The sequence below is a fragment of the Helicoverpa zea genome, chromosome 31 (genome assembly GCF_022581195.2).
Source record: "Helicoverpa zea isolate HzStark_Cry1AcR chromosome 31, ilHelZeax1.1, whole genome shotgun sequence".
In the NCBI taxonomy this organism is placed as follows: Eukaryota; Metazoa; Arthropoda; class Insecta; order Lepidoptera; family Noctuidae; genus Helicoverpa; species Helicoverpa zea.
Genome location: NC_061482.1, coordinates 2,556,393 through 2,570,597, shown reverse-complemented (window position 1 = coordinate 2,570,597; position 14,205 = coordinate 2,556,393). Strand labels below are relative to the sequence as shown.

General features: G+C 40.3%; 2 protein-coding genes across 4 annotated transcripts in view; one reads left to right on the top strand and one right to left on the bottom strand.

Moving 5' to 3' along the window:
- Nucleotides 1–4,564, top strand: part of LOC124644938 (protein Teyrha-meyrha) — a 24,623-nt gene extending 20,059 nt beyond the window's left edge. For all 3 annotated transcript variants that reach the window (XM_047184632.1, XM_047184631.1, XM_047184630.1), the window contains 4 exons: nt 1,010–1,188; nt 1,572–1,785; nt 2,219–2,321; nt 2,736–4,564. In XM_047184632.1, coding sequence (XP_047040588.1) covers nt 1,010–1,188; nt 1,572–1,785; nt 2,219–2,321; nt 2,736–2,958 — 719 coding nt within the window. In that variant the 3' untranslated portion in view covers nt 2,959–4,564. The remainder of the gene's footprint in view (nt 1–1,009; nt 1,189–1,571; nt 1,786–2,218; nt 2,322–2,735) is intronic.
- LOC124645147 lies at nt 4,560–14,205 on the bottom strand. The gene is made up of 17 exons (XM_047184905.1): nt 14,178–14,205; nt 13,692–13,783; nt 12,762–12,865; nt 12,523–12,562; nt 11,777–11,968; nt 11,358–11,430; nt 10,659–10,776; nt 10,213–10,316; nt 9,784–9,873; nt 9,441–9,590; nt 8,749–8,837; nt 8,121–8,300; nt 7,500–7,566; nt 7,382–7,425; nt 6,706–6,899; nt 6,044–6,263; nt 4,560–5,690 (listed from the first exon to the last, which is right to left on the bottom strand). The coding sequence occupies exons 1-17, from the start codon at nt 14,203–14,205 to the stop codon at nt 5,574–5,576; spliced, it is 1,902 nt and encodes a 633-aa protein (XP_047040861.1). The 3' UTR covers nt 4,560–5,573.

The window sequence follows — 14,205 nt, the reverse complement described above, 5'->3', positions numbered from 1 at the left end:
CGGATTAGCGCTGTCAGCTTTTTGATAAATATCGCTAATAGCTCCATCGACTGCCCTGAACTTCTCGCGAAGTTAGAATTAGGTACAAACAAAATTGCTTTTCGACAGCAGCCATTGTTGCACATACCTTTCGCAACAACGAATTACAGACGAAACGCATTTACTCTCAGAAGTGCACTCACTTTTAACCATCTTCCACGGGACCTAAACATTGACCTATTCTGCACCAAGGCGAACACAGTTAGACGGCTTTTAGCTAAATCATTCTTTATCAATAGCGGCTCTCAAACTTATTATATTAGATTATTGATTTTTCTTTTTTTCTTCTTTATAACTCCTATATGTATATAACAATAGTTATATAGGCAATCGATAGTTTGTATAATTTATCTGTGAAGGCTTGTAATTAGCAATCTGACTATGTAGTTTAAGTTAAAATACGATAATGTTATTAGTCTGTAAGCCTTCTCTAAGAAAAAAAAAAAATTGTGAATGGCTTAGAGGAGGCATCTTACTTCATTTCACTCCCTGATTCGCTTGACCATTAACTTTTTTACTGGAAATCCTTAAATCAATATAGTAAAAGGCAAGCGGTGTTGAATGAAGTTTCAATGCAATTTCGTGATTGCAGCTAAGGTTATATATAATTTGTGATTCAAACGTAGTCCACATAAATTATGTAGGTTGGTTATATTTTGTATTTGAAGGCCCCTTTCAGTCTAACCGGATGCAGATCTATGAGTACCAGTATTTTTAGGGAACAACTGCCTATCTGACCTCCTCAACACAGTTACCCGGGAAAGCCAATACCCCTTAGTAAGACTGGTTGACTTTCTGACTAAGAAAATAAATTCCATTGTTAACAACATTAGGAAAAATATTGGAACCTTGGATGCAAGATGTTGTAATACTGTCATGCGTATGTACAAAGTTGACTATGTTGTCCTCAAGCATATGCAGAAAAGAGCACAGCACAACCGAACCTATATTCCGTTAATGTTTTGTCCAGCGGATGGTGAGCGCAAGTCGGCGTGTGGAGTATGTGGTGCCCGTCTGGGTCCTGGCGTGGCGCAGGCTCACTTTCTCCAAGAGCTGCAGCACCTGTACAGCTTGAGCGCCCTGCCGAGGGACACCGCTGCTCCGCCCCAGCACTCGCTGCATCATCAGGACGAAGATGCACGCTGGGAGGTAAATACCAGCTGTTATCTATATGTCTACATTATAGGGATAGGACGATGCTGGCCAACACGCATGCCCAGCACGGTTACGGTCTGCTTAGGGAGGCCTATTTCCAGCAGTGGACGTTTTTCGGTTGCAACGACCATATCCAACATTATTATTTTTGAACTCTTACTCCCAATGTGGAGTTTATTGAAAATGTTGACGTGCATTGTGTTTGAAGAGAGGAGTTACGAACATGTATACCAAATTTTGAATACATTTATATACCTACGTACCTGCGTATCTTAATTACTATAACAAGCCTTTATCAAGTATCGGCACTTGCTGCGAGTGGAAGTTCCAAACGACTTTATTTTTAAATAGACTTCAAAATCTCGTTTCTCCACCAGACATACCAGCGGATCCGCGCAAACCGGCAGCGTCGGCTGAAGCTGCGAACTCGCAAACGCCACCACACTGTGGAGAGCATGCTCGGGTATGACCTGGACGAGGAGCGCCGAGAGGAGCGGCCCCGGGAGCCCCGGCCTTATGACGCGGAGGACGAGCCTGTTGATGTGGAGGGAGACTCGCTTGGATGGCCGGAGGCGGCTATCAATGTTGATGGTGAGTCGAATGTTCTGGATGCTTTTAGTAGAATAGTCAATGATTTGGTACTCCTTTCTGACGGGGATAATGTTGATATGAGGCTTTTGGACCTTGACGGCTCTGAAACTTAAAAAGATGGCTGGTATTTATAGGGTGTTCTAGAGTAGATACGAAAGAGCTGCAAGTCACAATAACTATATAGTGTAATTACTCTATTCACGAAATAGTGTTTTTTCTCATTTATTTTTAATGGAAGTGTACGAGTAATAAGATCAACTTTGAGTAAAAAGTACTTAGCCTGGATAACTAAGCAACAGACTAATTAATAAAAGAAGCATATTTTGTGTAATAAAAACATGTCGTGGAATACGAAACCTACCTATATCTGCGACTTCCGTACATATTTTAATGTTGAATGATTGAAGAGCCAATTTCTCATGATTTTCATTAGAAAAAGAGCCTCGCAGTGAGGGCGAGAAGCTGCACATCAGCTATGCTGAAGACCTGGAGATCTCCAGCACCAACGATGCCATGCAGTCACCAGAACGCGTGAGGTATTTTTTCTCTAAAACCCACACCACACCTCGTCCTTTAAGTACCCTTTCAGATTAATCGAAGAGTGTTTTGCAATAAAAAAAAGTACTTTGCCGGGGGATTGAGAAGCTCCTTCTTGTTTTGAAGTCGGTTAAAAGAATGCACATTTAACCATTTTGCAAGTTCGTGTAACAAAGAATAACCGTATGTTCGTCTAAGATAATTCTGTCTGCTTCTCCCCTATTACTGGTCCTATGTTAAGCAATACTTACAACATGGGTAGTTCTGTCACCGTCCAGTCCAATCAAATTCATATAACGGAGAACGGTTTAGATTGTTGAGCAATAAAGGCTTACAACAGCTATACTAACAAGAAAAAAAAATGCAAAACACTCACTGTACCTCCATTCCGACTAACACTCCCTTTTCTATAGGATTGAGACTCCAAAGTCCATTTCTTTGGAGTGTCCGCCCAAAGTGGCGGAGAGCGTGGACAGGCCGGCGGAGGTGTCCACTTCGGAGCCCTGGGGCGGTGCCGGAGCACCCACTGCAGCTGCCGACGCCTGGCCGGCCCTGGCTGCGGAGGCCTATATCCAGGCAGCTCGCCACAAGCTTGATGGCGAAAACCTGCCATCTTCAACTGATACTCGCAATTAAGCGTACCTATTTACGGTGTGTAGGGGTTTCAGACTAGTGTGATGCGTATAACCTCGTGAAAGATCGACGAAAGCACATCAGCCTACTTCAATCTGTCAAATGTCTTCAAATGATTTTCAACCATTTCACAATAGTAGAAGGTTAATGTTCGATTGGTAAAATTTAACAGTTTCAGGTAGGTTGACCTGCTGGTCCGTAATCTATCGACGCGCTTATAAGTTCGTATTAGCACAGATTACCTTAATAGTTACTGGTATAAGTGCGAGATTCTTTTATGCAGAAATAAGCTCATATCCGCCCATGTCGTTTAGATATGAGTGTTACGTGCGTTTACGGATATTTGCGGATAAAACACTATATATATATAAAACACTATAGTCTGAAATCTACCATTACGTCCCTATTGTCGTTTTCCATTCGATGTGAAGTCAGTGTTTAGCATTCATCTTCAGAGTAGTGTTGTGACGCAATTAGAAAATTGGTTATCGACAGTTTTTAGAGTCAGGGTCAGATCTTTGGATACTACTATCGTAGGTTCCACGTATCGATAAAGATTACGTATGGATATTCCAAAAACATTTCATAATCAATCTTCTAACTTTGCAAACTGTTTAGTGAAATATTTTATTACTAGTTAAATAGAAAATATTCATATCCGAAAGTCTTATTTGTAGGTACAACACATATTGATTGTCAGGTGGAATTCTGAATCGCTTTTCCATGTTGGAACCATTTGTAAGCTAGTGTTTTGCTTTATCGATAATCTGTTTACTACTCGATTTATTTATTGAAATAAATTGATTTTGAATTTCCCGCAACTTTGATTTGTTTCTAATGGGTAATTTATTATGTAACGCATACCAAAGATTTTTGGTCATCATTGCTATGTAGTAATTGTTTTATTAAGTCAACCGAATAATTTTCGATAGAAAATCGAGAAAGTAGGTTTTTTCACCATATGAATAAGGATGTGTAGCATTAGTATTTATTTCATGTAGTTCAACAACACTATTATATCGATAATTTGTAAATTATGTCGGAAGCCACTCAATCCATTAACGGCATACCAGGTCTATTAGTTGTATAGATCGTAAATAGGTACTTAATTAGCAAGTATTACACGAACATCTAGGTATATTTAAGATTAACTTTTAACATAAGATATTGTTATTTATTTCCGTGTAAATAGAATTAAAAGTTACGTCTATTTTAACGAGCAACTTAAATGTTATGTTCGCCAACAATTAAATTATCGATCTGAAGTTAATGTACTTATTTAACTAATTTAATATGTGTATCTAAAATAAGTATAGTAATTATTGTAAATTAACTTCATTGTTGTTAACTATGTGTACATAATAAATGTGTCAAATTGTTTCATGTTATAAAAATATCATATCGATAAAGTGCATAGAGATGCATCACTAGAGTTAGGCATTGTGTATATTATTCGTAAATTAACTATTATGGATATCTAGTAATTACTATTTACAATTGCATGCCTAGACGTATGTTCACGTTGCTTTGTAGAACTCATTTATCTTCAAACGTTACTATTTTTTTTAAACGAATTAATAAAAACAAATAGAAAAGTCAACAAATCGTATTCAAACTTCTTTATATTTATGATATAATTCACAAACTTTTACTATTCTCAGCCAACAAAGATTACATTACATTTACAATTTATATTCGACGTAACAATCAAAATGCTTTCAATTCCAGCTAACATCAGTTTGGACAACAATATGGGACCGGTCTACAAGCTTCTTAGCGGTTCCAAACATTCAAATATAGCAAATACAATACACAATAACCTAGAGAAGTCTAGATCTAGACAACTCAGCGTCCTTATCAAGCTAAGCCTAGACGAGTATCGATAAAAGAGAAGTCGAAGCTAGTGCTGCCCCCGCCCCGTTAGTCCGCGGCCCGGGCGGACCATACCCGAGATTTATTCCGTCAAAACCACGCTTTACGCACAGTTTACAACGAAGTGCACCCCAAAACGTCCATCGAAACCTACGAACAACTAAACGCGAGTTATCGAACATTCGTAACATGTCTGAACGCTACTTTATTGCTGTAAGACTGCAATGGAACTTCATACATAGCATAAGTGCACATCCACAATTTGATTAAACCTACGCAATTTGCGAGTCGGTTTAAAGCAATAGAAAAGGAGGTATCGACATCGATTACAAGGTACTTGTCTACAACACTAGACAAAGGAACAAAGGACCTTCAGATGTAAAAAAATAAGCTCAATAAATTAAATAAATACAGCAAAAATATTGGTGACGACTCTAAACGCCCACAGACTTACAAAAATACAATTTTTAGAAACCGAACTCGCATTTAAAAGTACCGATGTAATCATTACTTGCAATTCATGAATTATTGATTTTATTTATTACATTTTTTAAAGGCCTAAACCTTTATCAAGTGGGGTTAATAGCTGAGAAGAGAGAAGAAGAAGTTTGTAATTTTTGAACATTTTTAAGTAGTATCAGCTCGATAGAAACTGACGTAAATTCTAGAGCACGTTAAAGGTGTTCGTGGACGTTTTCGCAGCGCATACGTCATCGGGCTAGTGCTTGGCAGGTTCCGTAGACTGATTACTGTTGTGGATCCCCTATTTTGTAGGCAGAGTGCCTGTAGCCCTCCTCAGCTGTGGATGCGGTCGCCCTGAGGGGTTGTTCCGCCTCGCCTGACGCTCTGAACTCTTGTACCACCTGAGGAGACAAGAAACTTGTAAGGGAAGCAAGGAATTATTATAGACACTTGGTCAATTCTTACATTCTTACACCTTTGTAATTTGAACAGTGTACCATATAAACGCTGTATTTACTTAATTAGAAATCGATGAACAGTGACACTCGAAATATTCGACTGTTAAAAAAAAATGAAAAATAATCAACGGAAAATTGATAAATAACGAGCTAGCGCTCGTATATTGTGTCTGTCTGCCAATTATATCAGACTTCATGGCAAGATTAAAATAAATGCTTTAAACGATAAGTACAGAGCAGCCTTTTTTAATAAATGAATAAAACGAAATCTAGCGGTATGTCTACAGATTACTAACCCTGCGTATATGTTCCTCTCGTGCCGCCAACTCCTTGGTGAGCTCATCCCTACGCTGTTCCAGCTCCGGTTCATAATTCCCTTCTTTAATACATTTGTCGATATGTTCGTACTCCCTATAAAGGTTGGCGTACTCCGCAAGACTTTGTTTGGCCTCGTGACTCCCGCCGCGCCCCTTGGACGTGGCGCCGTCGAAGTCATCGCGATTTGTCGCGAGACTGCTTGAAACATTAATACGCAATTGAAAACTTATGTGGGTAACAAGGTAATGGGGAGATTTTGGTTTGTGAAAGGGAAATTAAGAAGTCAGATTTGAAGGTGTCACGTGGCAGAAAAGTCTAACTTCAGAGTAAGCATCATAAGCATGGAAGGTGCTTGTTCAACTTAAGCAATATTGCTGGAGTTGAATCAACTGATTTAGATGTTTTTTAGAGATTTTAAATCCAGGTAAGAGTTGTTAGACGCTTGGGCTCAGGCTTTCAGGTAACCGATTTATAAAACGCAATTATTTCTGATCCTTTGAGAGCAATATAATAGGCATCTATGAACATAAACGTCACTTTTCTTAAATCAACTGTTCACTATGAATTTTCACTTTCAATAACATCGGACGTTTTATCGGTGAAAATGGGCCAGGATCTAATAAACACGTTGGATACTCACTTGTACATAGAAGTATAGAAGTAGTGTGGACGGGAGATAGCCCTCAGGAACCGTGGGACCATGCCGTCTCCCTCACGGTACAACGTGAGAAGACGGTTGTACGACATGTACTTGTAGGAGGGCAGTCGCAGCAACCGCCGGCCGAGGCGGATCGCGTTTATCTCGCGGTGGTCGAGCGAGGGTTGCTGTGAATCCAGTATACGGAGGCTTCAATAATTTATCTGTCCGTGAATTTGTTCACTGGAGATAGGAATTTGATCGTATGGGGCTGGTAAGCTAAATCCAAAGACGAGATTGTTTATTGAAATCCGTGGTAAGTGTTGAATGGCCTTCCTATTTTTCTGATGTTTTGCACAAACTCAACTTATGTTGCTCTGTGTACAAAGCGGCTAATACTGCTTGCTTGATAATAGGATCCTATCCGTATGAAACTGAGAAAACGCGTTTGATATTAATGATGCATCGACACGGTACAAGTAGATAGAACATGCACAAGTGACAAGAGCACGCGGGTGGGTATTTTGCTTTGGTACATGAGCGAGTCGCTGGACACACACGTTATTAAAATGCATGTAACCTGTGCATGTGCCTCAACATGAGCAAGCAACATGCACCGTAAAGACTCACCCTAAGCTTATATCAAGAAAATTTCGGAAAAAGGAATTTTGAGACTCACGACTGATGCACTCTTCATCCCGTACGAGGGTACGTGGCCCAAACCTGAAAACAAAGTTATATATCACTTAAACTCAAATTAAAATTGAACATAGCAAAATTTACTAAAAGATACGTACCCATATGATGCGCGATTGTAAGGGGTATGCCAGACAACGGCTGTTGTATTTTGAGCCCGTTTAAAACCTGCAAAGACCAAATGATAAAATAGATTAAGTCATCATCATCTTCGCAAACATTTTCAGATTATTATGTCTCTTTTTGAGCACAAAAGTGGAGATAAGCGTATTCCGAAATGTAATTCAGTATACTGGCCAGTACACTGACGCCATATTGAAAATAGTGTTAGTGCTCGTATTACGTCATCATTACAGTCAATAAAAAAGTCAAAGTACATACAATGGGCATTTGTAAGTTTACAAATCTTAACAGTATAGTCGAGTATTAATATGTCCTGCATAATAGACATACACTCATTACATTGGTAGGGTATTGGCAGTGGAATTAATAATATTGGTCAAAAGTTTTATCTTGTATTTCAATTGATATCTTGGATCTTGTAGTACCTATGCTTTATCAATTAAAAATGTTCGTAATTTATTTTTAAATACTGGTTCGTCTAGAATGTCAATAGGTATTTTGCCAAAGAACCTTTTGTAAAGTAGAGCCGTTTTATAAATAAACTGTCGGAGGATATATTATATGATTTTATCTGTAACACTTGCTAAAAACCAACCGACCTGCTGTATATTGACTCCAATGTTATGTGAGGGCGCGGTGCTCTTGCTCACTACGAAGGGTATGTTGGTATGGTTCGAGGTACCGTAGTAGTACCTCATGCCGGCTTGCTTCATCTGGGACGCGACAGTCGGCAGCTCGTAGCGTCGGCTCCGGTACTTCACGCGCCGTGGGTGGTGGTCCTGGTATGAAGTGAACAGGATTGAAGAATAGTGATTCGAATTGAACCGTCTTTTGGATGAGGAAAAAATATTGGATAGGTATTTTTTTGTTTTCTTGTTCTTGGCGAGTCGATGGCATCAGTATTATATTTTACTTCTAAGCCTTGTTTTGCCGTGCCCTAACAGGGTCCATAATATGTACCTAGCTTTAAGCCCCTTGTGACATCATTGTAACATTATGGTATGCAAATAAATATGAATACTTAAGCTAACTAACTTAAGCAAGTTAACTTAAAATTTTTAAAGTAAGCTGTTTCGGGTTCGGTGGTGGTAAACGCTTAACGCGTTTTATAAGAGTAGCCTCAAGCAGTTTCGAAGGGGGTTTCGGGGATATAAGTAAATTCGCGAAACAAAGGAACTGAATTCGGAAAGAAAACAAAAAATGAACTGAAAACACAGTGCTGCTAACCTTTTTGATCTCCATTTGGTCCAAATTCTGCTCTAGAGGCCCCATGGACTCGTCAGTTTCACGTTTGGGTGGCAGGCGAACTGGAAAGACTAAAACAGTATAAAATATTTCATGTCTCCAACAACCTGCCTATCCTATCGCTTATTTTTTTAATTTAGCTTTGTTTTGTAAATCCCGTTTAGAAGAATTTGATTATATAACATTTCGTACTCTTCTTAATCAGGTAAAAATTGATAGTTTATCAATTAAAAACACGCTTTTAGCACGCGCGACTTTTTTGGATTAATTGGATTTGTAATGACGTTCCTTAGCTAGTCATGTAATGTCATCAGAACTCAGAGCGTGTGCAAAATTTCATCCTAATCGAAGACCGGGAAGTGGGTCAAATTAAAACTCCAAGATTTTCTTCTTACATACATAGTTACAAGTGAAGCTAATATAAGCGTGTTAAAAAGTGATAATGGCAGTGTGCTGGTTGGAAACTTGCGAAAACAAATGAAGTCTTATCACTCACTGGCTGCGCTGCGGGTTGTTCGAAAGAGATACCGCGGCCCTGCTACCTAAAAGGCCTACGACGGAACACGACGGTTTTTAGTCAGTAAGAGTCTGACACTCCCTCACCGCTGCTAACCCACAGCGGGAGGGGTCATTTGATGATTTTTGACGTCGTTAAAAAAAGTTTTATCGCTCACCTTTCTTTTTCCTCTCGACGGGCGGTGCAGGAGGCGGGGGCGCTGTGGTCTGCCTCCTCACGTCCGTGGGGCTGTTCCGACTCTTGTTGAAGAGTTCCACCACGGGACGCTCCTCCACTTGATGGGCTCCTGACGCAAAAGCTTCCTTCCCTTTAGGGGGAAAATTAACGTTAGACACTTCATTATCGTGGTAGTCTGAAATCACCAACCCGCATTGAGCAAGCGTGGTGATTAACGCTCAATCCTTCTCCTTGTGAGAGGAGGCCTATGCCCAGCTGTGGAACGATAACAAGGCTGTAACTTGACACTGTCTGTGTTGACTTGGTTGATGAATCAAACTTACCTGAGGAATGATGGCTTTTGTTGGAAGGCACACGGTGACGAACCGGCGGTGACGGTGGGGCTCCCCGCCATTGAACCGGCATTTGGTCTGCTAAACGATATAAAATGAGAAATGAATGTAGCTTTCTAATAGTCAAAGATTTTTTAAAATCGGTTCAGCAGTTTTTGAGAACAAACAAAATTTTCTTCTTTATAATCTATACCTACTAATATTATAAAGCTGAAGAGTTTGTTTGTTTGAACGCGTTAATCTCAGGAACTACTGGTCCGATTTGAAAAATTCTTTCAGTGTTAGATAGCCCATTTATCGAGGAAGGCTATAGGCTACTTTTTATTCGGGTTCGTGCAGAGGTTCCTGCGGGATGCGGGTGAAACCGCTGGCAGAAGCTAGTATTACTATAAATGCACAGATTAAAAATGAATACGTTACCTTCTTTAGGGATGACTTCCTTGGGCACGTGCCTCCGCCGACTGCCCGACTGTTTCCCTGGACGCGCATCTACGGGCTTCTTCGTACTTATCACTGGGCTGCAACTTAATCATTATACTATAGATTCTAATTCCGTAATTACAAATATGGCACGACTATCACGAGAGGCACGACAATATTTTTCTGACCTTCAACTTTCGAGGGAGCATTAGGGGTAAAAAGTGAAAAATGTAAGTAAATGTAAAGTAAAAAACTAAGTGAATATTTTTCTCCCAGGCTGCCTGCTCACAATTTTTGTAGGAGAAAAACAGAACACAATGATAGCAACAATGTCACGCAGAAATCCTACAAAAAGTCTGTCAGAAATTTCCAAAAAAAGCCGGCCTCGTCATCAGCCCTACAGAGTCTGACATGGGCGGACATCCAGAAGAACTTATGAAACTCACTTCTCCGAGGGTCGTTGGTAGACATCGAAGGCATCGTACTCCGCGCCGATCTCGTCCTGTCCGCAAGCCACCTCCAGCACTCCATCACTGGCGTCCTGTCCGCGCTGACCACAGATACCTTACAACAGTACACTTCCACTTAGAACATAGACAGGCATATAGATAAAACGTTTACTCAGCACTAACAGTTTTCCAGCGGTATCACCCGCGTCCCGTGGGAACTACTACCCTTACCGGAATAAAATATAGCTCATGGTACTCAGGAGCATTGTAGCTATCTAACAGTGAAAAAATTTTGAAAATCTGACAAGCGGTTTCAAAGATTACCCCCTACATAGCTCTTTATAATATAAGTATATACAAACAAAAGACAGCAACTAACGGCCGTTCCCAAAATTCTACTTATCTGATGTGCTTACTGGAGATAGAATTATGGCATTAGCTCCATATAACTAATATCAAATTACTATAACTAGTAATGTAAGCAAAATAACAGAGATAGAAACAGCCGTAAGCTCATCTCCCGAGCCTTTTCCCAGTAATGTTGGGGTCGGCTTCCAGTCTAATAAAAGTTAGGATGCGGCTGTGCACCTATGTTTTACAAGGAGCGACTGCTTATCTAACCTCAAGCCAGTTACTCGGGCAACTCTAAGAGCCCTAAGGCCGTAAGATACACAATAAATAAAGAAATATAATTACTATCTCCATCCGCCTGAGACCGCTGCCGCCGAAGCTTCGGATACGCTCGATGTTCTGAGCTCGCTGGATAATCCTATAGTAATAAAAAAAATGCTGTTAGTTCTTGAAGACCTGATGTATCATATCGGTCCATTGTCGTCCACTGCTGAACTGAACGCAGGCCTCCCCCTATGAATGCTTACCATCCCGGTCTTGGGCAGTACCTTGTGGTATTACAATAAGACCCAAGTTCACCGACAACAGTTGTGTAATTTGTCTTAAGACGTCAGTTTACTATATATTTTCAACAGTTTAACAATGGGCCTAAAAGTTCCCCCTAGGACAGCTCTCAGCTTCAAGGTAAGGAGATAGGAATCAACATCCTATACTGAATTCACAAAAGGAGATCAAACTAGCTTCGCTAAATAATGAAAGCTTACCGCAACGTGCTCCTGTCCTGGATGCCTGAAGGCCTGGTTGTACCCTCGAACTTGGCCCAACATCCGATGCTGTTCAACGGTGGCGGGGTCCAGGTATCCTCGCGTGGGGTTGGGAGGCACCTCCAACCGACGCAGTCTTGAGGCTTGCTGCGACACCTCTGTAATCAGCAAGGCTGGCACAATTTTCCTATGCTAAACTAAGTATATGAGGGCAGGGATACGAATCTGTTTGCATAATGTTCGACAATTTTTGGTGACCTATCTATCCAACCTGTGATGAGAAGAACGTTTTGCGAAAGTTGGATGGTTAGACTGTTTTGAAAAACTGTCGTGACAGTTATGAAGGGGTAGGTAAGAGCTTGCGCCCGTATTTTCTGCCTAGGCAAAATTATTGTCATTTGAACCAGGCAAGTACTCCTTGACAATCTGGTATCGGGCCAATGTCATTTTCTCTTCTATTCACCTCGTTACAATTAGGTTCAAAAAGGTCAAAATATTTGTACTGCTCAGCTATTGAGCAGAAGTTTAGTTTTACTAAAGTTAGGTGTAATTCTCTCTTGTCAAACTGTATGGCAGTTCGGAACTTCGCGCGTATGACTGCGCAGTAGGTATAGCCACGTGTGCTCGGAAGTTAGTTGTAAACGCCGTAGAGTTTGGCGCCAGATTTATGTAAAGGTAGGTACTAGTAACTGAACTCAGTAGTACTTACTTTTCTTAGGTTGCGTTCGCACAGTAATGAAGGGTACCTTGTCTGGTGTCTTTGGCGGATCAGATACTCGAGTCATGCTGAAAGACCCCAAATAAACATTATTATGAAAATACACGTGCCTATTGCAACACGAAAACTTAGAATATGTCAAATCAAATACCTAAGAGATTTTTGTTGAATTTTGTACGGGTCAAATTATATGACCAAAGTCGAAAACAGATAAAGGTCTGCTCTTCTACAGCGTCCTGAAGAAAAACTGCGTAAAATAAAATGTACCTTCGTTTTTTGAGTTTTCGTTTTCTTTTTAAAGATTTGATTAATTCAATTTTCTCCTGAAGGTCGTCGCATCTTGCTTCAGCTGTGGTGAACTGGTCATCCATCTCCGGTATTGAAGCTAATAAAATTATTTATACCTATGTAATCTGAGCTCTAAGTATAGGTGCCATATTCTTAACTTATGCTATGAGGCCAGGTTTAGATCTGACATCCTTTGTGGTCAAAGCACTGGGTCACAAAGGGATGAATGATAGAGATCTGTGCATGCAGCTGAGATCAGAATGTACGTACATAAATATGTTAGAAGAAATTAGTAGGTATACCTCTATAAGAGGAAGTTTCGAAGTGGCACGGGAAAACGTTTTAGTATGTGATGATGGGCAGTCACAGACATGTGATGCAGAGGTACGAGGATGGGCCCGAAGTACCAGATGTACCTCGAAATAAAATGGGCTAAATGCTGGAGCATGACTTAGTAATGTACTGTAGAGTTTATTGCCGGTTCTTGTCCATAAGATCCACTTCTAGGAAACGTGTAGGTAGTGTAGGAACCTAACTTTCTAACCTTTCGTGAAAACCTGCGATAGTCCAATAGTGAATTTAAAAAACTTTGACTTTAGTCTTGGCTCATTAAAAAACTGTTGTGGATTGACAGAGTTTACAGATAAAACTGCAGGTGCTTTCGCCCAATGTGAGGACTATTTCGGGCTGTAAAGGTAAGGGATTGAGGGCACAATAATTTTCTTGATATTCTAAATCAGAATTAATATAGACAATAACAGCCAGCTTAGCCAGCTGCGCAGGACATATTATAGTGCACGAGCATTTGCGCAGACACAAGTGCACTCCCTATTCCTTTACTCTCATAACCCGATGGGACGGCAATCCCACGACACGACCGGAAAGAGATCAGGAGAATAACATTATAACATTGTACGAACCATTCATGTCCAGCTTGCGCTCGGATCGAGTCCCCTCTAACACGACTCCAGCCAGGCTGCTGGAGCTCCTGTGACGCTTATCTACAATCATTCAGCATTATTTATATTTATAAACTACGCCCATATTCATGCAGAGAAAACATTCCTAGGTAAATGTTCCTAGATGTTATGACGCGTCAACAAGATTACGTCGTGTAGTCCTTTCCAAAAATGTATCTAAGCTGGAACTATACGAAATTTTCTCTGTATGACAAGAATGATCACCATCCACGTCCTAAGATTCCATTGTCGATGTTACGATTCTACGCCATTTTGACATAAATTCACTTATCCAACACAGTACCCACCCATAATTTCAATCGAAATAGAGAAGCAAATTAAAATTCTTAAATATAAATCAGAACTAAAAACACCATATTCATCGTTGGACGTCCAAATTCCTGTCAGCACTTAGAAGCGAACTATCCGGACCAACCTTTAGATAACTTTAAACCGTCGCCCAT

Bases quoted from the DNA above. Each gene is read 5' to 3' on its own strand.
- LOC124645147 (XM_047184905.1), bottom strand. From the start codon at position 14,205: ATGGGCGACGGTTTAAAGTTATCTAAAG. The intron at 10,317-10,658 runs GTGAGTTTCATA...ATAATGATTAAG, and splicing joins TACCAACGACCCTCGGAGAA to TTGCAGCCCAGTGATAAGTA. The intron at 6,900-7,381 runs GTGAGTCTCAAA...CTCCGTATACTG, and splicing joins GGATGAAGAGTGCATCAGTC to GATTCACAGCAACCCTCGCT.